Source organism: Haplochromis burtoni, unplaced genomic scaffold (genome assembly GCF_018398535.1).
Source record: "Haplochromis burtoni strain Fernald_Lab_line unplaced genomic scaffold, NCSU_Asbu1 Contig_281, whole genome shotgun sequence".
NCBI lineage: Eukaryota > Metazoa > Chordata > Actinopteri > Cichliformes > Cichlidae > Haplochromis > Haplochromis burtoni.
In genome coordinates, this window is record NW_024582642.1 from 36098 (window position 1) to 62332 (window position 26235).

At 39.8% G+C, this 26235-nt stretch overlaps 3 protein-coding genes across 3 annotated transcripts in view; all 3 read left to right on the top strand.

Moving 5' to 3' along the window:
• The first annotated feature begins 3306 nt into the window (after positions 1-3306).
• On the top strand, positions 3307-10947 carry nus1 (NUS1 dehydrodolichyl diphosphate synthase subunit). The gene is made up of 5 exons (XM_042227783.1): positions 3307-3868; positions 7349-7480; positions 8870-9022; positions 10000-10099; positions 10260-10947. The coding sequence occupies exons 1-5, from the start codon at positions 3457-3459 to the stop codon at positions 10348-10350; spliced, it is 888 nt and encodes a 295-aa protein (XP_042083717.1). The 5' UTR covers positions 3307-3456; the 3' UTR covers positions 10351-10947.
• Positions 10948-11059: 112 nt separating this feature from the next.
• slc35f1 (solute carrier family 35 member F1) overlaps positions 11060-26235 on the top strand; it is a 23906-nt gene continuing 8730 nt past the window's right edge. Inside the window, exons 1-7 of the mRNA XM_042227785.1 lie at positions 11060-12588; positions 14376-14551; positions 17765-17892; positions 19662-19821; positions 20064-20220; positions 21310-21354; positions 22665-22827. Coding sequence (XP_042083719.1) covers positions 12500-12588; positions 14376-14551; positions 17765-17892; positions 19662-19821; positions 20064-20220; positions 21310-21354; positions 22665-22827 — 918 coding nt within the window. The 5' untranslated portion in view covers positions 11060-12499. The remainder of the gene's footprint in view (positions 12589-14375; positions 14552-17764; positions 17893-19661; positions 19822-20063; positions 20221-21309; positions 21355-22664; positions 22828-26235) is intronic.
• LOC121815716 (ankyrin-2-like) lies at positions 22984-25879 on the top strand. Its single transcript, XM_042227784.1, has 6 exons — positions 22984-23187; positions 23288-23386; positions 23456-23554; positions 23631-23729; positions 25388-25460; positions 25773-25879. Exons 1-6 carry the CDS (start codon positions 23002-23004, stop codon positions 25862-25864), a joined length of 648 nt encoding a protein of 215 aa, XP_042083718.1. The 5' UTR covers positions 22984-23001; the 3' UTR covers positions 25865-25879.

Here is a 26235-nt window from a genome sequence, read left to right on the forward strand (position 1 = left end):
CTCAAAATCTCGTGGTGATAGATCCTTCTCTGTGGCAGGTCCCAAACTTTGGAATAGTCTCCCCTTTAATATTAGATCTGCTCAAACTCTTGAGCAATTTAAATCTTTACTCAAGACACACTTTTATGCTCTGGCTTTTAACACATTATGACCCAAGCATTTTGGATTTATCTAAATTAATTAGTATTGTTTCAATTCCTTTATTTTATTGTTTCTATTGTTATTATTGTATTACATTGTTGTTTTTAATTTTATTGTTATTGTTAAGCACTTTGTGCAGCATAGGCTGTTGGAAATGTGCTATATAAATAAATCTGACCTTGACCTTGACCTTGACCCTTCACTGTTGGCCAAAGCCATCACCAAGCCATTTAGACGCACAACTTGAAGTGGTGTTTTTTAACATCAACTTAGTATTCATCTTGAAGGAAAAACAGTCATCTTTTTCCTTGCAGATGAATACTTAAATACATCAAACATCAAAAATGTCGTCGCAAGAGAGAAATTTGATTATAACTGGATTATAATCCCCCAACCGGTCTCGGCAGATGGCCGCCCGCCTGAGCCCGGCTCTGCCGCAGGTTTCTTCCCATTAAAAGGGGGGTTTTTCCTGCCCACTGTTGCCAAGTGCTTGCTCATAGGGGATCATCAGATTGTTGGGGTTTTCTCTCTTGCATTGTAGGGTCTTTATAATATAAAGCTCTTTCAATCAGCTTTTCTTATTGGGCCCTGTTTAAATCAAATTGCTCAGCAGTTTGAGAATATTTTCCAAATCAATAAAACAAATTCTAAATGTTAACTTGTATTTCTGTCTCTTTTTATTTTCTGATTGTCATTGGATTGTCTTTTAAATGAACATGTACTGTGATTTTAAAATGAAAATGCATTGGTCCTTGTATATAATAAAAATATTGTTTCTTATAAATAAATACTGTTAAATGAATAACTGCTCACTATCAGTTTTCAGGAAATGAATAATGTTGATCATTTTTCTATTAATGGAAAAATGGAAAAGTTCTGCTGACATACGAGCTGTTTATTTAAAAAAGGACAAAGCCTTATTTACCATACATACTATATAAACAACATATATAAACAGATTTTCCAATATAATATTTACCTTTGAGTTGTTGGTGCTTTGTAAATGGAAATCTCCAGAGATGAGAAGATGGAGCAGGTTTGTAGTCCTGGTTCAGTCTGTTCCTGCATTGTGGTCAGACATACAGCAGTGTTAAAGCTGCTGCCTGAGTACTGAAAAACAAATAATAATGTTACAAATTATTTCTCTTAAAGGGTGTAAGCTGTCCAGAGTGCTGCACATGTAACTTTGTGACCATTAAAATGAATTCAGATTCGTTTTTTAACCTGAATCAAACTCTGTAAAAATAAAAATAAAAATACAGAGTCGGTGCTAAAAAATTAATTAATTAGTGGGAAAATTAAACGTAAATTTTAACTTAATCTGCCTGCTCTATCTGCCGTTCCCAAACACAAGTTTCACCGTGACTGCAGCTGCCAGTCAAAGAATCAAACATGGGAAAGGAGACCCCTTGAATATAAATGATGAGAACTATTGATAGTTAACGAAAGAATCTTTGGAGAAATTTTTATTTTAGTCTTACCCCAGTCCCATCCGCTAACATGGAGGAGGTGGGATTTATGAGCTATACTGCAGCCAGACACCAGGGGGCGATAGAGACGTTTTGGCTTCATTTTTGGGGAGCTGTTGTGTCGTCCATGTTATGAGTTGTATGAAAGGTTAAGTTAGGCGTGCAATCTGATATCAGGTTGTACTTAAGCTCTCAAGGTTACTTTGTTTATAAGTTGTTGATCAAGTAATTTCTTTGTGCGTGACAGAACAGATTCATTTTTAAATAACTCATGACCAAAACTAGCAAAATTTGGCATACACAATGAAGTCGTTTACTAGATGATGTATTTGGTGAAAAAACTGAATATGTGAGGATAGCCAGTAGTAGCCTCAGTGTGGGTACAAAGTTCTCTCCGTAAGTACAGTGAAATTACATTAAAGAATCATATAGAAATATCACTGTTTCTTCATGTGTATAGAAAATGTACAGTGATTGTAAAGTAAAACCCAGGGTCAACCCTGAAGTTACCCACATAAGCTTAAAGCCTTTCTTCACAGTATAGAGGCCTATGAAACAGGATTTTTGACTTATCCAGATAACTTCAAAGCTGACCCTGAAGTTATCCAATTTTTGAATAGCGTGACTTTGAAAAATAGACGCTGTTTATTATCTAAACTTGCATGAGTTGAAAACTGAGTCCAGTCCACACAATTTAAATTCCATGACTTACATTAATGAACAACAGACCACACTGTAGTGATGGGATTTCCGTCTCTTTTTAGAGAACCGGCTCTTTCGGCTCGGCTCACTAAAAAGAGCCGGCTCTTTCGGCTCAGTCTCAGGTTGTTTTGTTGCTTTAATTAATTTATTATTAACAATAATATAAAATTATGCACAAAAGGAATTACTAATGTAAAAAAAAGTGGTTTTATTTATATATGTTTATATATAAATATATGCGGTGGCCCCTAGAGACAAAACACGTACAAACTCCAAAACACATTTCTAGCATGAACTGAACTTCCAAACAGAGCTACCTAGATCACTTAAATTACACAATTGAAAGCATGTGTGTATTGTTTGTGTATTTATACACAAGCACTCATATATATTCAAATAATTTAAAAAAAAAGTTCATTTACCTGTTATTACCACACACCAAATCCGGTCGTTGGTACTTGCTGGCTTGTGTAGCCACTAGGTAACAAAAGCTCAACACTGCGCCCTAGCATCCTGGCAGCACTTCTGTTGTATTTTGTACGTGTTTTGAGTTTTTATGTGCTTCTGAGTTTGTATGTTTTGGAGTTTTTACTGCTTTTGAGTTTTTACATGTTTTGGAGTTTTACGTGTTTTGAAGTTTGTATGTGCTTTGTCTCTAGGGGCCACCGTAAATATACTTTTATTTATTCACTCCACATAAAATGTAATAAATAAATCATATAATACAAAAATCAACTATTCACATTTCAACTTTTAACTATTTAAATTTTCAGCTTTTTCCTTTTACAAATTTAAAGTGAAACAACACAAAACACTGCAAACCACAATACAATTAAATATAAATTACGTCGTTCACGTCAAAGACCCGGCTCTAAGAGCCATTTCGTTCGCGACCGACACATCACTACTCTGTTCGGTTCTCTGTAGTCAAACGCAGACGCAGCAGCGTCTCGCTTACCTTGTCCAATCCGAGAGCTACGTGTATCACACGCGGGGTTCGGAGTTCAGAGGTTGCCAACCAGAAAACAAGATGGCTGCAGTCATGATGAGCCATAAGCACTGCTGAGCTCATTTACGCGGATAATATATCAGAATAAAGTGGTCGTGTTCTTGTACTTTATCCGGGGTTTTCCCCCTACACGAAATGCGGACACGAATGGCGCTTATGTACAGTTTGTTATGGCGGCTATTACTGATTCTCGTTCACGTCAACAGAGCGCTCTTCTCTTGGCTCCACGTCCGCATCCAGAGCTGGAAGGGCCGGCTGTGGGAGCGAGCAGCGACCGTCCTGCTGTTGCCGATATCTCTAGTTGGATTTCCAGACTTTCAGAATAATCTGAATCATGGCCCAGATGCTAATGTTAAACCGATAACTGAAAAGCGCACCGGCGGTGGCCGGTCACGGTGTCTGTCTGACGGAAAGTCCCTGAAGAAGATACCGGTCCATATCGGCCTGTTGGTTGCGGAAGAAGAGCCCAGTTATCCGGACATAGCAAACGTGGTGGTGTGGTGTATGGCTGTCGGCATATCCTATGTTAGCGTGTATGATAATCACGGTAAGCATGTTACTCCTATCAGCTGAGTTTGCTGCTTGTGTTTTTATACAGTGAAGTTCATAAAATAATAAATCACAGTTTCATCAAAAATAGCTTTAAATTTGTTGTTTTTTAAAAAAAACTATACACGTAGTTTAGTGTAGTTTGGATATTATTTGGACAAGTTCATCCAATGTGAATGCAATGATTTGCAGATGTCACTGAACCCATATATTATATCTTTATATCTCTCTCTTACACACACACACACACACACACACACACACACACACACACACACACACACAGATTCTTAAGTGGAAAAAAGAAAATCATAATTCCAGTCTTAAAGAGTATTAATGCATGTGAGCTTTAAATATTCAGTATTCTTCTGACTCTTAAGCATTTTTTTTATTATTATTAGATGTACATTGTTTCTAATATGCATTTTAAAGATATTGTTTCCAACTTTGAGGCTTTTACTATTACATTGTATTACATTCATTCTCTGTGTAAATTTCCCCTTTAATGCTTAGGCTGCAGATGTAGCGAATCTTTTCCTTTTGAGATTAGCAATGCCCTGTTTAATTGTTTACATTAAATGCAAATTAAATCTGTCTTTTTTCACCACTTCCAAATCCTAATTTTGTTTCAACATACTTTCAGCTACAGACACTATTCAAACGTTAAAACAACTGCGCAATATTTAACTATTAAACTTGTATTCATCTTTTCATTTTTTTTGGTTGATTCTGTTCATTTGGCTGTCATATTTTCAGTAGGAGAAACGTTTCATCACTCATCCAAGTAACTTGACAGTGACAGTGACCTCAGCTGACTGCAGATTTTCACTAACCTTATAAAACGTTATTGTGCAAATGCACTGTTTATAAGATTGGGGAAACATGGATGAGTGACGAAATGCTTCTCTGAGTGAAAACGCTACATCCAAATGAACAGAATCAACTTTTGGGATTCACTTACCTGGATGATTGAGCATGCATCAAGACTTCATTTTGTTGCTTTTTTTCCCCAGTTACAGTTATGTTTCTGCTTTTTAACTTTAAGCGGAGGTTATACTGCAGCTGAGCATTTTAGCCTCAAATTGTTGAAATTATTGTCCCCTTCTCCCTAAATGACAAATCTTGTAAAGCTAACTGATATTAATGTTTTGACTGAATTAGGGAGAGTGCCTTCTGACTGAAGTTATTTTACATTCCCAAACTATCTCAGTTGGCCCCTTTTGATATGGAGGAGCAGCGGCTCTATTCCATCCCTCTCTAATGACCAAGCTCCTCACCTTAGGGTCTCTCACAGATTGTAGTTTTTGTCATTGCCAAATGATGTAAAGTCTCCACTATGGTGACGGTTTCTTATTTAGCAGTTTTCTACCTATCCCTCAGTTAAAGCACTTCATACAACATGCCACATTGTGTCTGTCTGATTACTGAATCACACAGACGTAAATACAGTACTTTTATCTAACTTTCACATACATTCAATTTTCAATTCAATTTTATCACATTAGCAGTCACCTCAAGGCACTTTATATTGTAAGGTAGACCCTTACAATAATACATATAGAGAAAAACCCAACAATCATATGACCCCCTATGAGCAAGCACTTTGGCGACAATGGGAAGGAAAAACTCCCTTTTAACAGGAAGAAACCTCTGGCAGAACCAGGCTCAGGGAGGGGCGGGGCCATCTGCCGCGACCGGTTGGGGTGAGAGAAGGAAGACAGGATAAAAGACATGCAGTGGAAGAGAGCCAGAGATTAAAAACAATTATGATTCAATGCAGAGAGGTCTGTTAACACATAGTGTGTGAAAAAGGTGACTGAAAAGGAAAACCCAATGCATCATGGGAGTCCCCTAGCAGCCTATGCCAGCATAACTAAGGGAGGATTCAGGGTCACCTGATCCAGCCCTAACTATATGCTTTATCTTAAATCTTAAAAGTAGAGATAGTGTCTGTCTCCCGAATCCAAACTGGAAGCTGGTTGCACAGAAGAGGGGCCTGAAAACTGAATGCTCTCCCTCCCATTCTACTTTTAAATACTCTATGAACAACATGTAAGCCGGGAGCGTGAGAGTGAAATGCTCTAATGGCAGGGTTTTGAATTCAATTCTGGATTTAACAGGGAGCCAATGAAGGGAAGCCAATACAGGAGAAATATGCTCTCTCTTTCTAGTCCCTGTCAGTACTCTTGCTGCAGCATTTTGGATTAGCTGAAGGCTTTTCATGGAGTTTTTCGGACTTCCTGATAATAATGAATTACAGTAGTCCAGGCTAGGAATAATAAATGCATGAACTAGTTTTTCAGCATCACTATGAGACAGGATATTTCTAATTTTAGAGATGTTGTGCAAATGGAAGAAAGCAGTCTTACATATTTGTTTAATATGTGCGTTGAAGGACGTATCCTGGTGAAAAATCACTCCAAAGTGCCTCACAGTGTTTCTAGAGGCCAAGGTAATGCCATCCAGAGTAAGAATCTGGTTAGATACCATATTTCTAAGATTTTCAGGGCCGAGTACAATAACCTCAGTTTTATCTGAATTAAGAAGCAGAAAGTTAGCGGCCATCCAGGTCTTTATGTCTTTAAGACATTCCTGCAGTTTAACTATTTGGTGTGTGTTATCTGGCTTCATAGATGGAGCTGTGTGTTATCAGCATAGCAGTTAAAATGTACACTATGTCTTCTGATGATACTGCCTAAGGTAAGCATGTGTAATGTAAACAGAATTGGTCCTAGCACTGAACCCTGTGGAACTCCCTAATTAACCTCAGTGTGTGAAGAGGACTCTCCATTTACATGAACAAATTGGAGTCTACTAGATAGATATGATACTGCACTGCACTGCAGTACCTGTAATACCTACAGCATGTTCTAATTGCTCTAATAGAATATTATGGTCAACAGTATCGAACGCTGCACTAAGGTCTAGCAGTTTCTGTGCTGTGATGAGCTCTGACACCTGACTGAAACTCTTCAAATAAACCATTCCTCTGCAGATGATCTGTTAGCTGTTTGACAACTACTCTTTCAAGAATTTTTGATATGAAAGGAAGGTTGGAGATTGGCCTATAATTAGCTAAGACTGCTGGGTCTAGAGATGGCTTTTTAAGTAAAGGTTTAACTACAGCCAGCTTGAAGGCCTGTGGTACATAGCCGATTATTAGAGATAGGTTGATCATATTTAAATTTAAACACATGTAGATGAATGCATTAGGGGATTCAGTATTTTGCACATTAAGACCTGGTTTCTCCAATCTATCTATTGACCTTCCAAGTGGTAGACCACGCACCCTACTGACTGAGCCACAGTTGCCCCTAATTTTGGATTTATTTGCTTTGTTTTAAAGAAAATAGATTCTATCAATCCAAAAGTCATGTTTCTTCACAATTACTGTTTCTGTCTTAGGTCTATTTGGTGAAGTGAATTAACTCTGATTTTGATCAACCTGAACTGAATGATGTTCTTTTCCTCAACCCAGGTGTTTTTCAGAAGAACAACTCTCGTCTACTCGAGGAAATAAAAAGGCAGCAACAGGATCTGCTGGGTGTTGATGGATCTATGCACAGTGTGGAGTTCCTGAGCAGTGGTAGTGACCAACACCAGCACAATGGTAAGAACCTGGCATGATATCTTTGATTTTAAGTTCATACAATTACAGACTCTGATGTACTTGGAAGCTTTTTACCAACAAGAACTTTTAAACTTGTAATACCAACATTTTGATTAGTAACTGTATTTTAATTGTATATTTCCAGATCAATGTTTTTCTTGTAATTAAATTCTGTGACTGTGTTACATATAAGTAGTTACATTCCAAAATTTCTGTGTCCACTTGTTGGAAGTGCCCACAATCTCATTTTTGTTTTCTGTATTGTTCTTCATTAGGTTAGATGGAATCCACTTATAAAACTTCAGACCCTTACACCCTTTACCTTGGAGAGCCCCAAAGCCCCCGGTACTGGGGGCAAAGGGGTTAAACTGCAGTTTAACGTCAATTCTTTGATGCAAATATCAACATGTCTGATATCCATAGAAACCTCAGAATCTCAGCTAGATGCTAATATAAACCATTTCTACAACCACTGAACACAGCAAAATAAATAAATAAAAGAAAGACAATTAAATGAGTAGTTACGTAATTGTGCAAAAACACACACCTGAGCCAATTACTCTCAAGTTCAAACTTTTCATGTAATGTATGTACAGGCTGAACTTTTTGTCCTCACACAGTGTCAAGAAAAAAAATTAAGTCAATGTTAAACCATGATGAGCTGGTCCTGAAGTTTCGAATTAAGACAATAAAATAATGGAAATTCTGGGTTCATCAGATTCTCTACAGATAGAAGTAGCAGGTAAAATTTCATGGGGCAGTTTCAGCTGTTCTTGGTAAAGTTGCTGTCACATCTGAGGAAGAGAAATAATTTCAGATACCCAGTTGACCAGTCATGTTTTGAGCTATGAGTCCACTGGTCTGGCTGGTCAGAGCTTTTGATTCAGACTTGGATTGGTAATAAATGCCACAAATTCATCCAGTGAAGTTACATGGTCGGTGTGAACGGCTGCATTAAGAATAGGTGAGTCAGAAAGTGTCAGTTCATTTCATCGTAGTATTTATCCACATATTTTAGTTTTCTTTAAGTAGTTCCTTTGTGGAAAAAAATTATTAGTCAACGAAATGAACATAGATGGTAACATAAATAAATAATGTCACTAATTGGCTTGTTCCACTGAGGTAATGTCTGACTGAAGCCGAAGCATCATTATATTGACCCAGCAGTTTCTCAGTTTACCCAACAATATGTTTCCCAGGTGTAATCTAAAATCCCTCAATCCATACTTCACCAGTGTGCTCCAGTAGTCTACATCAGGTGTGCTAGTGAGGTTACAGTATTAAAAAAAAAAATATTTACAAAGTTGAAAATTTGGGTGTGTATTTGCAGAAGAATACCATTAGTAGTCATATTTAATTTAATGTGTTTTTATGTGTCCTTTGTTGCAGTTGTGTCCTGCAGGCCCACAGTGAGGGTGCTGTCTCCTGACGATGGGAAGCAGAGCATTGTCCATGTAGCACAGCAGCTCTGCCGCTCTGTGGAAAACAAGGAAAGGAGCTTCAAAGACATTAATGTTTCCATGCTAGACCTGCTTCTCAGAGGTAGCACTTTATGCCTGTGTGCATGTGTAAAGATACTTTGATGTTTTGATTGTTGGCGTTTTTGGTTTTCTTTATTTATTATTGCATTGCATTATTCTAGGGTCACCTTACAATATAAGTGCCGTGAGGCAACTGTTGTTGTGATTTGGTGCTGTATAAATAAAACTGAATAGAATTGAATCATTATTGGACAGCTTAAAGAAGGAGCGTAACCTTTAGAGGATCCGGGTTAGCTGCGCCATGTCATGGGATTGTACTTTTACATGCAAGAGATGGACATGACATTGAAGTGCTGTAAAATGTTTCTCCTGAGCATTTTTCCCCACTGTTGAACCTCTTGGGTTAAGAGGCCTAGGAAAAGTGTCGTATGGATATGTCCAAAAAAATACTAAGAGGAGAAAAGTGAATGTGTGCCATGTAATTTATGAGTGTTGGAAAGAACAAAGAAGCACAGATGTAGCAGTCAAAATGTCTTTTTGTTATTTGACACAAAATAATATCCAAAAACCATTAAGCTATTTTAAGAAATAAATCATCTTGTAACAGAGGTATTACACAACATATTGCCACAGTAGAGTTCCAGTCCACTGGTTAGGCTTCTGTATTTAATTAGACGCAATGCAACAGTTCAGCCAATTGGAGACAAATAAATGCAAAACAAACAACCTCTAGAAAATCAATTTAACTTAAATAATGACTCAAGTTTTCTAAAATTCTGGGGATTGGACACATTTATGGCACCAAAAATGACCATAACTGTGGAGAAGTGTATTATCCAGTGAGAGTGGATGTATATTACCTAAATTTTCTTTAACCTGTGTGGCTGTGGATCTCGGGTGACAGCTACACGAGTACTGCTGAATGGGAGCCACTCTCAGATTTGAGTTCATTCTATAGTCAGAACATGCAGATTCTCAGGAAATAGGAGAAAAAAGATTGTCTTGATAACATGTTCGCTTTCTTTGTGCTTGTTTCAGAATCAAAGAATATTCCAGACCCTGAGTTGGTGGTGAAGTTTGGTCCTGTGAACAGCACACTGGGCTTCCTCCCCTGGCACATCAGGCTCACAGAGTTCATGTAAGCTTCTTTATGTCTCAGAATTTGCACGTTTCGATGGACCACTTTTAATAATGGCAATAAAGTATGAAAGTTTGTTTGAATTTTGAAATTGATGTCATTAACTGAATTCACTTTGAAGCGCACTATGTTCAATGCGTAACCTACTCTGTGCCCTCAGCTCCCTGCCATCCCACAGAAATATCTCGTATGAGGACTTGTTGGGTGTCCTGCAGCGGTACGGGGCTTGTCAGCAGCGGCTCGGACAGTGATATTAAATACACAAGTGTGGGCTTTACACAGCCAGGACATCCTGGACAGGTAATGACTACCGTCCCTCATTACTCGTCGGCTCAGCTATGCCCATCTGCTGGACCTCTAATACAACAAGACATTTCAAATATATGGAAACCAGGAAACATAGCCAGCCAATCTTTACCACCAGCTTGTCTTCTAATGAATTCACATTCCAGGACTCATGGAACATGCTCGGTAAAACAAGAAAAAATGGCACTGACGTAAGACTGTCTCCACAGACTCGGTGGTCCTAACACCCTTGTTTGTTTCATTCTTTCTCCAGCTGTCATTTACTGCTGATGGAAAAATTGCCTTCACATAGACTATAAAGAAAAAACAAATCTTTGTATGCAAGCTGCATCACAAGGAAATATAGCAGCAGTTTAGGGGCATGCAGCACAGGAGCTGAACAGCAGAGTGGCTAATGTGTAAATATGAGAAATTCCTGTAGCTCTGTTTGTCTCTGTGGCCTCCAGCTTGCAGTCATGTTCATGTGTAGTGTTGTTTCATGCACATACAGACGGTTGTTCAACATTGTTTTTGGTCTGAAATAAAGAAATGCACTGTGTGTATTTGAGTGTGTTTTTGTGTCTGTTTACACTCTTAGAGGAAAGGAAAGCTCCTTTTATGACAGAATGAACTCTTTCTATTATGATTTAACCTCGACTCACTGTGTGCTTGGACACGACTCAGTTCTTTATATTTTGCTTCAGTGCAGCGAGACTTGTTTGTCATTTTTAAGGTGGTCTTGAATAATAGTTTGTCTGAAGTTTTTCTTCGGACATTAGTCTGAAAATGGTTAGGTACAATGTTTTTTTTATTGTTTTTTTTTTAAAGTCACTTAGCATATAGATCGTTGAATCAAGCATAAATCCAGCTATGAAAAATGCCAATGGTGACATTCTGATGGGCATCAAATAGTATTTGTCCATCAAAAAAGTTTTTAACTGAAAACTTGGCATATTAGCATTCTTTGCATTTTAGTTTTATTATTTCACCAAAACACAACAGTCATCTCAAGGCGCTTACTGCCATGTCCTTGAGATATAGAAACAGAAAAAATCCTGCAAGACCCGTGAGATGGATCTGACCCTTCAGGTGATCCATAGGTTTTCGAAGCCTCATGTAAAATGGTTGCTGCCAAGAAGCCATTCTTAAGGAAGCTGAGCAATGCCAAACTACACAATTTTCTTCCCAGACCAATCATTTCAAAGAATCCTGGAGGGGTGGCTTGGCCTATGTTATCAATGAATGCTTCACATACCATCTGGAGATCATAGACACCTGCTATTTTATTATTTCTCATCACAGTAATTTTACTTAGTAAAACTTGATAATGAATGCAATATTCTAACCTCACTCATAATCGTTGGTTGTTACTTTTAAATAGTAATTCGTTACTGTTACGTCTCCAAGAAAGTAATCCCATTACTTTAAAAAGGTAATCAGATTATGCATTACTGTCCCATCTCTGCTCATAATACACTGAAACCCTTAGTAACTCTCTAGGGTTACATTCAATATAGAAACAGCTTTAGTGAAGGTTACAAATGATCTTGTGGACTCATCTCTGCCTGTCATGCTAGACCTCTGTGCAGTGATCGAAAGTTGATCACATTTTATTACAGCGATTAGCGCCAGCTGTAGGCATTAAAAGGTACCGGGCTATACTTGTTTGAATCATTTAATAGATCTAATATGATCACGGAGATGGAGAGTCCTCTTCACACATTATGGAATTCCACAGGGTCCCATGTCGGGACCAATTCAGTTTACATTATACACGCTTCTCTTATTAGAAGGCATATTTTCATTACTATGCAGATAAAGAGCTTTGTCTGTCCACAAAGACGGATGACACACACCAATAACTTTTTAATAAATCTTAAAAGATTTATGCAGTTAGAGGTCAGCTCCTGGATGATCTCTAATTTTCTACTTCTAAATTCAGAAGTAGAAACAGCGTCGTTGCTTTTGTATCACCTGCGAAGTGCATTGCAACCTGTGCACTGCTGCCCGCGGGACGGAGACCAGTAGCTCCGCAGCTTCTCTGCCGACGCCCCTCCTTCTCCTCCGGTACTCCTCCGAGCACAATGCGCTGATATCCGCACGCTCGGTAAAAGAATGATTTCTTTTGTGTCGACAGTAGAGGGTGTTCCCAGAGATACGGGCACCGCAAGCCTTTACCAGCGGATCAGAAAGGTCTTGACGAGGTAAGATGATCGTGATGGCGCTGAACAATTTACATTCACTCTGCGCTCCAAACACAGGCTCTCCATCACACCCGTCAGATTCTGCTGCATACTGAGCAACAGATGTCATCGTAGCACCGTAGCATCATGCAAAGAGCTGTGTGTGTGGAGGGTAAAGCATTCGAGAAGGAGCGTTAATACATTTATAATACATTTCGTTTTATGTTGGTGTCCAGGGCTAGACACGTTGTGTTGGGTCGGCGTCTGCTGCCGTGCTGCGTTTATCTTTCCGCTAAATTGCTGCTGTCCAGTCCCCGTGTCTGCTAAAGCCTCCGTCACCTCTACTCATTGGCCTCACTCACTGCATCCTTCAAACTCCCTTTGTATTTGCCTACTACATGCCTACCAATACCAATATGTAGGACTGCTCGCTTCCATTTTCGAAACATCTCCAAAATTATAAATATCCCTGTTCACAGTGACGCTGAAAAACTAGTAGATGCATTTATTATTTTTAGGCATGATTACTGTAATTCGTTATTATTAGAATGTCCTAAAAAAAACTCCCTGGAAAGCCTTCAGTTAATCCAAAATGCTGCAGCGAGAGTACTGACAGGGACTAGAAAGAGAAAGCATATTTCTCCTATATTGGTGTCGTCTATTAGCTTAAACTAGCTCGAATTTATATGTGCAACACATCAACGTTTCAGCTGTGAAAACAACGTGACAAAGTGAAAGAGTCACTTGTAGTAACCTACAGAAAGGCTTAAGTTGATCCTTCGTTTGCAAGATGCGGAAAGTAATCGAATGGGTTCAATAGGTTCTTCCTTTTCTCATGTCCCACATCTCCACCAAGTTTAATCAACATCCTCTTGGTAATTATTGCACAAATAGTTATTTCTGTCTTGGTGGAGGAGGACCATTTCAGTTTTACATAGCTTTATGGTAAGTTCAATTCTAATTCTATTCTATTCTACTTCTAATTTTTAGCTGCCTTCCTTGTACTGTTTTGATTCATTCTCTGTCATTCCAACAGTGGACAACCTTATCAGACACAAACAGTAAGATATCAAGTGATGATCATTTTTGGTTTCCATGGCCGAGCAGCTACATTTAAGCATTACATCACTAAGTACAATATAAAGCATTGGATGCAGTGGTTGGTGTAAACTGGGTATTATGGTCTGGGGTTGTTTTTACAAGCTCCAGTGAAAGTTTGTTTCAAACAAACTATTTTGTCTGTTTTTGTCTATTTGTTTCTACCTCCCCACCTGTTGTATTTTTTTTATTGTTTTGGTGTCTTGCCTGTCTTGCCTTAGGCATCGTTGTACTATTCCACATATAATGTAATGTCTGAAATAAAACAAAAACAAACAAACAAATAAACAGATAAAAGATTCACATGAACAAGAGGAGCCTATAGAGATTCTGTATAGCTGTTGTTGCAAAAGCAAAATGTGTTCGGCACCACCGTGCACTCAGATCACAATACTGACTGCAGGACAGGTTTTCTTTTTAAAAAAAGTTCACATACTTGTGAAGGCGGACAAGCGTATACTTTTGACAAAATATTGTGGGTCACTGTGTGCTTCTTGGTACATTCAAGTACTCCTGGTGGCCAAAAACGGTTATTGCATTAGTAAGTATGATTTCAGGTATTTAATTTTATAAGTCATCTCTTATGACAGAGAATGATGTAACAAGCAGAGAACGTTAGAGTATATTATTGCCTTATGATTATAATAATCCTTGCCATTCATGCTCAGTCATAAAACTGACTTTTTGTCCGTGTGTGCTGTCCTCCACAGGGACCTGCTGGTGACCTTGGCCCTGGGTCAGGTCCTGTCCTTGTTAATTTGCGCTTTAGGTCTGACAAGCAAATACCTGGCGAATGACTTTCACGCTAACACTCCAGTGTTTCAGAGCTTCCTCAACTACATCCTGCTGTTTCTGGTGTACACTACCACGTTGGCAGTCAAGCAAGGTAAAGCCACAAGCTAAGATGTGTGAGTGCATAAATCAATATCAATATTCTATCTAGATATCTAATTATAATAAGAATGATAATAATGAAGATAGGCAACTGTCTATGTCAATGAATACCAGGGTCTATACAGTCTTTTTTGTGTTGACTTTTAATTCATGTTCAGTTTGAGTACCATCAGGCCTGTTTTATGTTTTGTTTTTATGTTAATATTGTCACAGCCTGCGGAGGCAGACTGTGTGGAGTGTGTGAGGAGGACCCAGGTGGAGACACAGATGAGGAACCAAAACTAAACTTGAACAATAAGCAAGCCTTTATTTTGGGGCTGAAACTCACAAACATAAGACAAGGCAAAATGAGAGAAAACCTAAATTTACACTGGGCAAATTTTAACTATGACTTTAAACTATGATTCTCACTATGATTTTTAACAAGATAACTATGAAAACTGTGACATGATGTGGGTAGCACAGACACAAGACACTGAAGTCAAGAAGACAGAGGGCTTAAATACACAAACGAGGAGATCAATGGAAGTGGAGACACATGAGGAAACAGCTGACTAGAATGAACCTAATGACACCATGGAACACAAGACCCCTTCAAAATACAACAGGAACTATAAATAGGACGCAGACGTGACATGAGCTTGACAACATGAACCACGCAGACATGAGACATGACAGACAGACACACTAACCAATATGGGAGACTTAAACACAGGGGTGGGACACAAGGGGAACGTGATAAGCCATGAACTTACACTGTAACCTAGGCATGACAGAATTTAACCAGATAAGCTGAAATGAAACTAGATTCGCAAATAAATACCAAAATGAAGAGCAGGGATCCAAGCACAGAACCTTGAGGCACATCTTGGTTAACTGGAGTAGACGTGTAACAGACTGGGTGGCTGTAGCTCAGGCGGTAGAGCAGGTCATCTGCTAATTGGTTGTTCAAACCCTCCAGTCTGAATCCTAAATATCCTTGGGCAAGATACTAACCCCAAGTTGCACTCCGATGCATCCACTGGAGTATGAATGTGTGCCAATGTTAGTTAGAAAGCACTTGTATAAAGTGCTTTCTAACTAACTGTCTGTGCAGTCAGCAAATATGCACTTTCATATTTGCTGACTGCAGGTTTCTCCAACTGTATATAGAGTAGAAAAGTGCTTTATGTCCATTTACTGTTCACAAACTGTTGTGTGTTGGAGAGATAGGACTGAAAGCAAGAGAGTAAAGCACCGGTTAGTTAGATGAGAAACCGGTGTTGAAGGCTAGAGAAAGGTCCAGGAGGATGAGGATGCTGAGTTAGAGGTTAGTGGTCAGAGTCCACTCCAATAAGAGTGGACATTAGTTATTTTGATGAGAGCCACTCATTTAGCTTGGGAGTCACTTCACCGAGCGCTTCGATTACCACTGGGATCACTGTTACCTTCACCCTCCACATCTTCTTGAGCTCTTCGCTGAGCCCTTGTTACTTCTCAAGCTTCTCATGTTCCTTCATGCCTTCCTTCTGTATTGCTACATCTATCACTAAGGCCGTCTTCTTCTGCTTGTCCAACACTATGTCGGGTTGGTTAGCCACCACCATTTTGTCCGTCTGTATCTGGAAGCCCCTCGGTCATTCTCCACCACCCTTGGGGGAGTTTGCCATTTTGACCTCGGGACTTCCAGGCCATATTCGGCACAGATGTTTCTGTATACTATGCCGGCCACTTGGTTATGGTGTTCCATGTATGCCCTGTCTGCTAGCATCTTGCACCCTGCTGTTATGTGCTGGATTGTCTCGGGGACATCTTTACACAGTCTGCGCCTCGGGTCTTGCCTGGTGCGATAGACCCCAGCCTCTATGGATCTTGTGCTCAGAGCTTCTTCCTGTGCTGTCATGATTAGTACCTCTGTGCTGTCTTTTAGTCTAGCTTTGTCCAGTCACTGGTAGGATTTCTGGATGTCAGCCACCTCCACTATTTGCAGTTGTACATACCGTGCAGGGGCCTGTCCTTCATGATGGTTCCTCCTCCTCCTCGGGTTTCTGCTGCCTGAGGTATTCACTAAGCACGCTGTCGGTTGGGGCCGTCTTGCTGATGTATTCGTGGATGTTTGTTGTCTCATCCTGGACTGTGGTGCTGAAACTCATGGTTCCATTTGCCTGTGGGATCCCCAAGTACTTGTAGCTGTCCTCTATGTTTGCAATGTTGCCTTCTGGTAGTTTGATCCACTCAGTTCTGACTACCTTCCCCTCTTTTTGTTATCATCTGACTACACTTCTCCAGTCTGAACTACATTCCGATGTCATTGCTGTATATCCTGGTGGTGTGGATCAGTGAATCGATGTCTTGTTCACTCTTGGCATACAGCTTAATGTCATCCATGTAGAGGAGGTGACTGACAACTGCTCCATTCCATAGTCGGTATCCATAGCCAGTGTTGTTAATGAACTCACTGAGGGGGTTCAGGCCTATGCAGAACAGCAGTGGGGACAGAGCATCTTCTTGGTACATCCTGCACTTGATGGCGACTTGTGCTATGACTTTGAAGTTGGCCTCCAGTGTTGTCTGCCACGTCCCCATTGAGTCCCTGATGAAGACTCTTGGGGTCCTGTTGATCTTTCACATTGATGTGAAAGACTCACTGTCACTTGTTGCAAACTTCTGTGTTGCAAGATCCTAACTTTATTTGATAATGACAAAGTTGTGGAAATGACTTTCATATTTGATCTTATGGTATAAACTACTTGCACAATTTTCACGAAATATAAACAGAAAATAATATTTTTGGCTGACTGACTAAATAGGACATTTGTAACTGTGTGTGTGTGTGTGTGTGTGTACACAATGTTTACATATATTTGTGGGGACCAAAAATTTGAATATTACTAAACTTGTGGGGACCAGTAGCCCTTATGGGGACAAAATGCCTGTCCCCAAGAGTTTGAAGTCTTTTTGACACTCAAAATGTGGTTTTAGTATCAGGGTTACAATACGTTTATGGTTAGGTTTAGGCTAAGCAGTTAGGGTTATTCCTTCATTTGTGATGGTTAGGGTAAGATGCTAGGGAAAGCATTAGATGTCCCCACTAAGATATGAAAACACGATTTTGTGTGTGAGTGTGTGTGTGCACATGTGCTGTAATGGAGTGAATTCTTGTCCCTATGTTTGGAATACTGTTGTGAGATTCTTTCCTTTTGTCCCTTTCTATGTTTCTCACCAGGGGAAGGGAACTTGCTGGCCATTCTAATGCAGCGCTGGTGGAAATACATGATTCTGGGTGTCATAGACATTGAGGCCAACTATTTGGTCCTTAGGGCTTACCAGTACACTACACTGTCCAGTGTACAGGTTGGTATGAGTGAGTGCTTCTGTGGGTGTTTGCAGACATTACATCAAAGCCAGCTGTCCTCATAGTACCCATAGAGTTTTTGTGAAGTCTGACAAAATAATGTTGATGTTTATGGTACAAAGCTTGTTTGAGGTTTTTTTTTTGTTTTTTTTTAAATAAAAAAGCCCTTGAGTTCCATTATGGAAAATCAGTGAAGAATCAGGATACCTTGACTTCTGCCTCGCCAGTGTGGCATGGTGGTGCCATGCTAGGTGTTGCTGCATCAGAGCAAGCAGGTCCTTGGTTGGATATGTGGGATTTGCAGTTCAGAATTTAGTTACTCTGGCTTCCTCCCACATCTCAAAGACATGCATGTCTTTGAATTTCAAAGACATGCATGTCTTTGAAATGTAATAAGTGAATTTAAATTAGCACAGGGTGCAAGGTATGTAAAGTGCTTAAAGTGTATAGAATAAAGTAGGGCTGGGTGATGAGAGGAAAAACTAATATCAAGATATTTTTTGGCCCTCTCATGATACACGATATATATTGCGATATGTTTACGCGACTCAGGAGGGGAAAGTGGTGCTCTACCTGCACTGTGTATAGTGCGAGTGGAGCACTGCCGACTTCAGTTGAATTCAGTTGAATTCAATTTTATTTATACAGCACCAAATCACAACAACAGTTGCTCCAAGGTGCTTTATATTGTAAGGTAGATCCTACAATAATGCATACAGGGAAAAACCCAACAATCATATGACCTCCTATGAGCAAGCACTTGGCGACAGTGAGAGGGAAAAACTCCCTTTTAACAGGAAGACACCTCCAGCAGAACCAGGCCCAGGGAGGGGCGGCCATCTGCTGAGACTTGTTCTGGAGAGGGAAAGAAGACAAGAAAAATCATATGCTGTGAAAGAGAGCCAGAGATAATAAAAGTATGATTCAATGATGGGTGATGTGAAGGAGATGTGAAGGAGAGTCCGTAGTTGGATACAGGAGGAACAATGCGGCTTTCATTCTGGTCGTGGAACACTGGACGAGCTGCTTTGTGGACTTGTGGAAGGCATTAGATTATGTCCCTGGTAGTGTCCTGTGGGAGGTGCTTCAGGAGTATGGGGTGTCATAAATGGAAACTTTAACGGCCTTTGAGCCTGTTACCAGCTTAGGTGGGTTGCCGAACTGGCGGTGAGGTGACAGTGAAGTTGGACATAAATAGCCTCCATTGATTGTCCAGATCTAACTCTAGGTGCGCTGTCCAGTTGAGAGAATGGTAGGCCCGCCCCAAGGTGGTTACAGGAGGCAGGGATCCACACCGGCTACACCCACCTGCTCAAATGGACACTTCTCTGCTTAGGCTGCTGCTCCCACGACCCAGATCCGGATAAGCGGAAGAAGATGGATGGATGGATGAATAATTATTCCTGCAGTCTTACTATTTATATTATATTCCTGCACAGTTTGTGTGGGTCACCCACAATTTCATTGTACATCTACAATGACAATAAAGGGCTATTCTGTTCTATTCTATTTGATTATTAATCTTTGGGTCTCTTAAACATTAAATTGGTATCCTCTGACAATGATGCTGATCTAATCTGCATTGACAGACCACTAGGAACTCTACTGAAATCACCTATTGCATTGTTTAGAATACACAGTAATGGAGCCATAGTCAACAGTAACAAAAAGATAAGTCTGATTAGAATGAAACAACACTTCCGGTCTGAACGAAAAAGAAATCATCAACCTGTTTATTTTTTTCTCTGTGCACGATTCTTTCTCTCAGCTCTTAGACTGTTTTGTCATCCCAGTGGTATTGCTGCTGTCCTGGTTCTTTCTCCTAGTGAGATACAAGACTGTCCATTTTGTCGGGACAGGTCTATGTTTGCTTGGCATTGGCTGCATGGTAGGAGCTGACATTCTTCTTGGTGGACAGCAAGGCTTTGGCAAGTACCAAGTACACACTGTCAAGTACACATAAATACTTAAAAGATGACACTCAACAAATTTACATTTGATTGCAAGCAGCTCATCAAGGCACAGATCCACTGGTAATTTGATATGATAAAGAATGCATTATTGTGGCCCACTAAGGGTGCATGCACGTGTGGGTGCTGTGAGTTTGTTGGGGTCTCTTGGTCATTTGTGAGTGTTGATTCCTCCTCTCTTTCTTCCTGAATCTTTCCAGGAGAGCAGAAGCTGTTTGGGAATCTGCTAGTTCTGGGAGGAGCTATGCTGTACGGAATATCCAATGTATGCGAAGAGTTTATTGTAAAGAACTTGAGTCGTGTTGAATTCCTGGGCATGTTGGGACTATTTGGATCCTTCTTCAGCGGCATTCAGCTGTGAGTTTGGGAGAAACATGCTTCATAAATGCAAGTGGTCAAAATTTAATAAGTAACAAGCTAGATATATTTAGCACAGTTTTGATGTAGTTTTCTTTAATTTCTAAATTGAATGTTAAATTTAATCAAATTTTAGACATATTGTACTTTTAACTGAACTATGTGTATTTTACAGCATTTGTTATTAGCCTTTAAGAGAATACATTTTACCTTTAAAAAATTAAGTATTAATGCATAATGATAACACAGGTACATTACAGGTACAAATGGTGAGAGGATGTAAGAACAACACTTTCTGAATGTAACTTATAGGTAGGCTCAGGTATTTTAGACAAATTTTCACCAGGAAATGAAATCTAAAACTTTGAGGCACATGGACTAGTTCTTATATAGAACTTCTTTTACTCCACCTGAGCACTCAAGCCAGTTTATACAACTTAACTTATTCACCCATTCACACAAGCACTTTTTTAATGTGTTTTCTAAGTAAGTGCTTTCTATCTAACATTCATACTCCAGTATATGCATTGGAGAGAGCAACTTGGGGTTAGCATCTTCCCAAGTATATATGGCATGCACAATAGAGCAGCCAGGAATCAAACCACCAAACCTTCCAGTTGGTATGCAGATGACCTGCTCTCCCTCCTGAGCTACAACCACCCCATTTATCTGCAATTTGAACCTTTACACAAAAAGCGAAACACCACAATCCCAAAAGGTTGATTCTGTTCATTTGAACATAGTGTTTTCAGTGGGAGAAACGTTTTGTCACTCATCCAAGTGACTTCTTCAGTCTCTGCTGACTGCAGGTTTCTCCAACTGTATAATGAGTACATTTGTATAATGACTGAAACTAGCAGCACTGGCAAACAATGGGCCATGAGGTCAGTTTCTTGATCATTAATATGCAAATTGTTATGTTACGTCCAGATGAACAGAATCAACTTTTTTGGGACCACTGAAAGTGGTTTTGGCCATACTAAACTAGAATAAACATTCTTTGTCCACTGTGCACCAAGACCCTAAAGGAACTCTGGTTCTGTAAAAATAAGCCAGTGCTATTAAATCTCTGTGTATGCTTTGTTGCAGGGCTATCATGGAACACAAAGAGCTTCTAAGAGTATCCTGGAACTGAATATGACTTGAACACACACACACACACACACACACACACACAACACACACAACGAACCTCGGATACAGGAGGAACAATGCGGTTTTCGTCCTGGTCGCGGAACACTGGACCAGCTCTTTATCCTCTTGAGGATACTCGAGGGTGCATGGGAGTTTGCCCAACCAGTCTACATGTGTTTTGTGGACTTGGAGAAGGCATTCGACCATGTACCTCGGGATGTCCTGCGGGGAGTGCTCCGGGAGTATGGGGTGTCTGGCCCATTGTTACGGGCCATTCAGTCCTTATACGACCGCTTTCGAAGAGCTTGGTCCGCATAGCCAGCAATAAGTCGGACTTGTTCCTGGTGGGTGATGGGCTCCGCCAGGGCTGCCCTTTGTCACCGATTCTGTTCACAATTTTTATGGACAGAATTTCTAGGCGTAGCACGCTCTTCAGTTCCCTTCTGTAAGTGACAGAGTCAGAGATGGAACTAGTGTGCTTTATCAAGGGATGGGCTTCTGAGAAGAAATTTTCAAGCTATATGCTTGCATTATAAGGTAGCCCTCTCTAGTGGCTGCTGCCAGTCACACAAGATGGCATTTTGATGGTAGGTACATCAGCCATAAAAGAGGAGGCAAAACACCCTGAAACCTCTCATTCTCAGATCTGCTCACATGGATCTTGGTCAAAGTGGCAGGAATCACATTCAAGTTAGTTCAATTCAACTGTATATGTGTATAGAGACTATTTACAACAGTCCCTTAAGGCACTTCATTTTAAGATAAAGACCACATAGTATTGGAATCAGACAACCCCCTATGAGCAAGCACTTAGAGACTCTGTGAAGAAAAAACTCCCTTGTAATAGAAAGAAACCTCTAGTAGAATCAGGCTAGAATTTAAATATAGATATGGCTATATATATATAAATATATTGAGGCACCTGTTGTTGTGATTTGGTTCAATATAAATACAACTGAACTAAAATGAAAAATATTGGAGAAGTACCCTGTTCACTTACAAAAAGACACAAAATGTGTTAGGAAATCCCATAAAAGTTTTTTGCCTTGGTTTGTCTGGAGAAAAGGGCTTGTGACTATGCCTCAGTATGTAAAAAATGTTGGTACACAAATGTGTTTTTCTGCATCTCTACAGTGTAGGTTGGGAATGAAGAGTTAGCAATAACTCATAGCATGATCCATAAGATCACAATAACCACTTTTATGGTAAATGGTACATAGACTGGTTCTTATATAGAGTTTCTCTATTGTATTTGAGCACTTTATAATGAAATAAAAATAAATCCTATTAAAAACGATACCTCTTTATGTGTTCACAGGTCTTCTTTATGTTGGTTTCAGTGCCTTCATGTTTGGCCTTTACAGCTTCATGCCTGTTGTGATGAAGAGGACTAGTGCCACCTCAGTCAATCTGTCTCTGCTCACAGCTGACCTTTACAGTCTCTTCTGTGGCCTCTTTCTCTTTCACTACAAGGTAATCAACTGCCAGGAATCATTTATGTGATGATGTGCAGTTTAAAATATCTATATATTATTTACATAACATGTAACAGTAAAAAAGAAAAGGTTCATGCAATAAATGAAATTTTATAAATATGAATAATACTGTGCACAGTTCCTGTCCTCTGCTTCTGTATCCTGCAGAGTAATGGCTAAAGCAGATAGTTTGGTAGAGGGCACTATCACGCATTGTAAGCTAACAGCGTTAATGCATGTCTGTGTGTTGCTCCTGCAGAGCGGCCTGACTGCCCTTCATTTGGCAGCTCAGGAGGACAAAGTGGCCGTTGCTGAGATTTTGGCCAGAAACGGTGCCAACCTGGACCAGCAGACCAAGGTCTGAAAAAAGGGTTTTCTTCTCTTTAATAACAGTAACAGCTTCTGGTGTTGTTATTCATGACTTAAAGAAATGTAACTGATCTGTTTTTGCTTCACAGTTGGGCTACACACCGCTGATTGTAGCATGTCACTATGGAAACGCAAAGATGGTCAACTTCCTCCTTCAGAATGGCGCAAGTGTCAATGCCAAGACTAAGGTACTGAAAAGCAGCTGTAGTGTTTTATGAGAGCTGAACAAACAGGACTCACCTCTGCTGTGCTTTCAGAACGGATACACTCCCCTGCATCAGGCAGCGCAGCAAGGAAACACACACATCATTAATGTGCTGCTGCAGTACGGTGCCAAACCCAACGCTACCACTGTGGTACGCAAGCACACGCGCACTAACACACACGCGCACACATGCACACACACGTATAATGGTTTGCTTTCCTGTGCAGAATGGCAACACAGCTCTGGGGATTGCTCGCAGGCTGGGTTATATTTCTGTGGTGGACACACTGAGGGTTGTGACTGAAGAGATCATCACCACCACCACGGTACGTCACACACACCTGCACACTTCTTAGAGCCTGTCCGAGCTGTGATAGGCCAGCTACACCTTGGACAGGTGGCAGAGAGATAAAACTCTCAGGTTTGGCTTTGACCTGCTGGAGGAAAACCGAGCAGTGTGAGTGAAATTCATGCAGAAAACCTGAAACCTCCACAGACTGCAGGGTCAGGACCCTTCTGTCCTTTATGAGCCTATCCGGTCGTTAAGTGATGACGTGACGAATCCTACTTCTGGGCCTAAAGTAGTCTGCGTTTAATATGGCTTTTGTGTTGTTAACATGTTTAATGTTTTGTATTTTCTTCTATTTAATCTCAAAAAGCTCCTAAAACAGTCAGTGATCACTGTTGACCTCCCTCGGCTTTTATTACCGCTAATCATTTATTTAAGCTCAGTTTTTAAAACCTTAGGATGTAACTACAGCCCAGCCCATGCAGCAGTATATGAATGACTAACCTCGTATTGTGGATGGATTATCTCAGTTGTTCTCCTGGCTGAAGTTTGGTCCTTTTACAGCATCCTGCCATGCGATTACATTTGTTCCTGACCACCGAGAACACTCACGTTAACTTTTATCCAGTGGAAAAAAAGTTAGCTTGTTTATATTATGCTAACATAGCTGTGTCGCTAGCGGTCACGTAGCACATCATTATATACCAGCTAGCCCAACTTCAGTAACCCTACAAACGTCACTGCTGTTTAGTTTTCTGTCTTCATTTATGCTGGAAGTGATAACAGAGCTGTACGTTTTAATTTGTTTCCAAAACCCCGCAGTCAGGACATGCTATATTGTATTTAGATAGAAGCTAGCGAGCTAACTCCCTGCTAACTTCTAACTCCGTTAAATGTCATAAATTCCGTTTTCATGGATGCCTGGATGTTAAACTCAATTGTTACACCTGGTAGAGCAGAACGCTGATCATTTTATTAAAGATGAAAGACTTTAGACAGTTTTTCAACTCTCAGTAATGCCACAGTGATCGTTTGATATATGGACCTGCAGCGGAGTTTAGGCCCAGACACGGCTAGTGACGTCAGACTGAACAACCGGATAAAGCTACCCACGACACACACCTCCCTACATCTTTTACATTTAAATCAAATCAAATCACTTTTATTGTCACATCACATGTGCAGGTACATTGGTACAGCACATGTGAGTGAAATTCTTGTGTGCGAGCTTCACAAGCAACAGAGTTGTGCAAAATACAATAATGTAAACAAGCAAAATACAAGAATGGCTACATCTGAAACTAATAAATATATGTACAATATATAATAGTATATGCATTTCTGGATGTGTATAATTATATATTGTACATATATTGTACATATATTTATTGTACATATTTAGAAATTCACATAACTTTGTAGTCTTCATAAAAACAATGCATTTCTTTATCTGTCCGCTATAACGCATCACTTTGGCGTAATAATACAACACTGGCTGAGATGCCACATATGTGAGAGCACACAGTAAAAAGGATGCGTGCCATTACATCAGTACAAATCTGTTTTCTCAAAATGACCACACGGTTGAATTAAGACAACAAAGCTAACTGCTCTGCATCAAACTGTACTATCTGGCTTTGCCTAATAAACTTACTGTCATGTTTTTAACGGGGTCTGTTTGCTTTGATCTGGCAGACGGTGACGGAGAAACACAAGCTGAATGTGCCAGAGACCATGACTGAAGTACTCGATGTGTCAGATGAAGAGGGTAAGTTGCAGCTACAGCGTGAGCCTGCAGCCCACTCCCCAATGAAGAGAGCCTCTGGTCCTGCAGCCATGAGTTCATTTATCATACATTTAAGTTGGAAAACCTCCATCAGTTAATCCATTTAATCGTTATAGCCTGCACACATTTTCTTCTTTGTTGGCCTCTGTAGCCACTGTACACTGGTTGTAACATGTAGCAGATAAAGTGATGATACTGAGATCAGACGAGAACGTTGGACCTTTCTGTTCGTCCCTCTTTGTGGCTTCAAATGATTTTTACCAATCAGCCTGTGACTGTGCTGTTTACCTACAGCGTGGGAAACCACTGATGATGATGTCATGTCAGACGACTCCATGGATGAGGAAGGTAGTCAGCATGATGGTGTGTGTGCAGGTTTGCTGTAGGAGTGAAGGCATGGTGAATAAGCCTGGACTAACTCTTCCAGAGGTCCTATCAAGTTGTTCATGTTACTGAGAGAGTAACGAGTGTTCACTGTGTGTTATATATAGTTATACTATATATAGATTAGCTAAGAGTATATACGAGTGTTTACAGCTATGTGTATAGTGTTAGTTATTGGAGCTACAGACTCATTATAATCAACTTAAATTTATATGTACTATTATTATTATTTATATTAACATTATTACATTAAGAATGAATAATTATCTTATGTGTATATATATATGTGTATATATATTATGTATATATATATATGTATATATATTATATATATGTATATATATATATATATATGTATATATATATATGTATA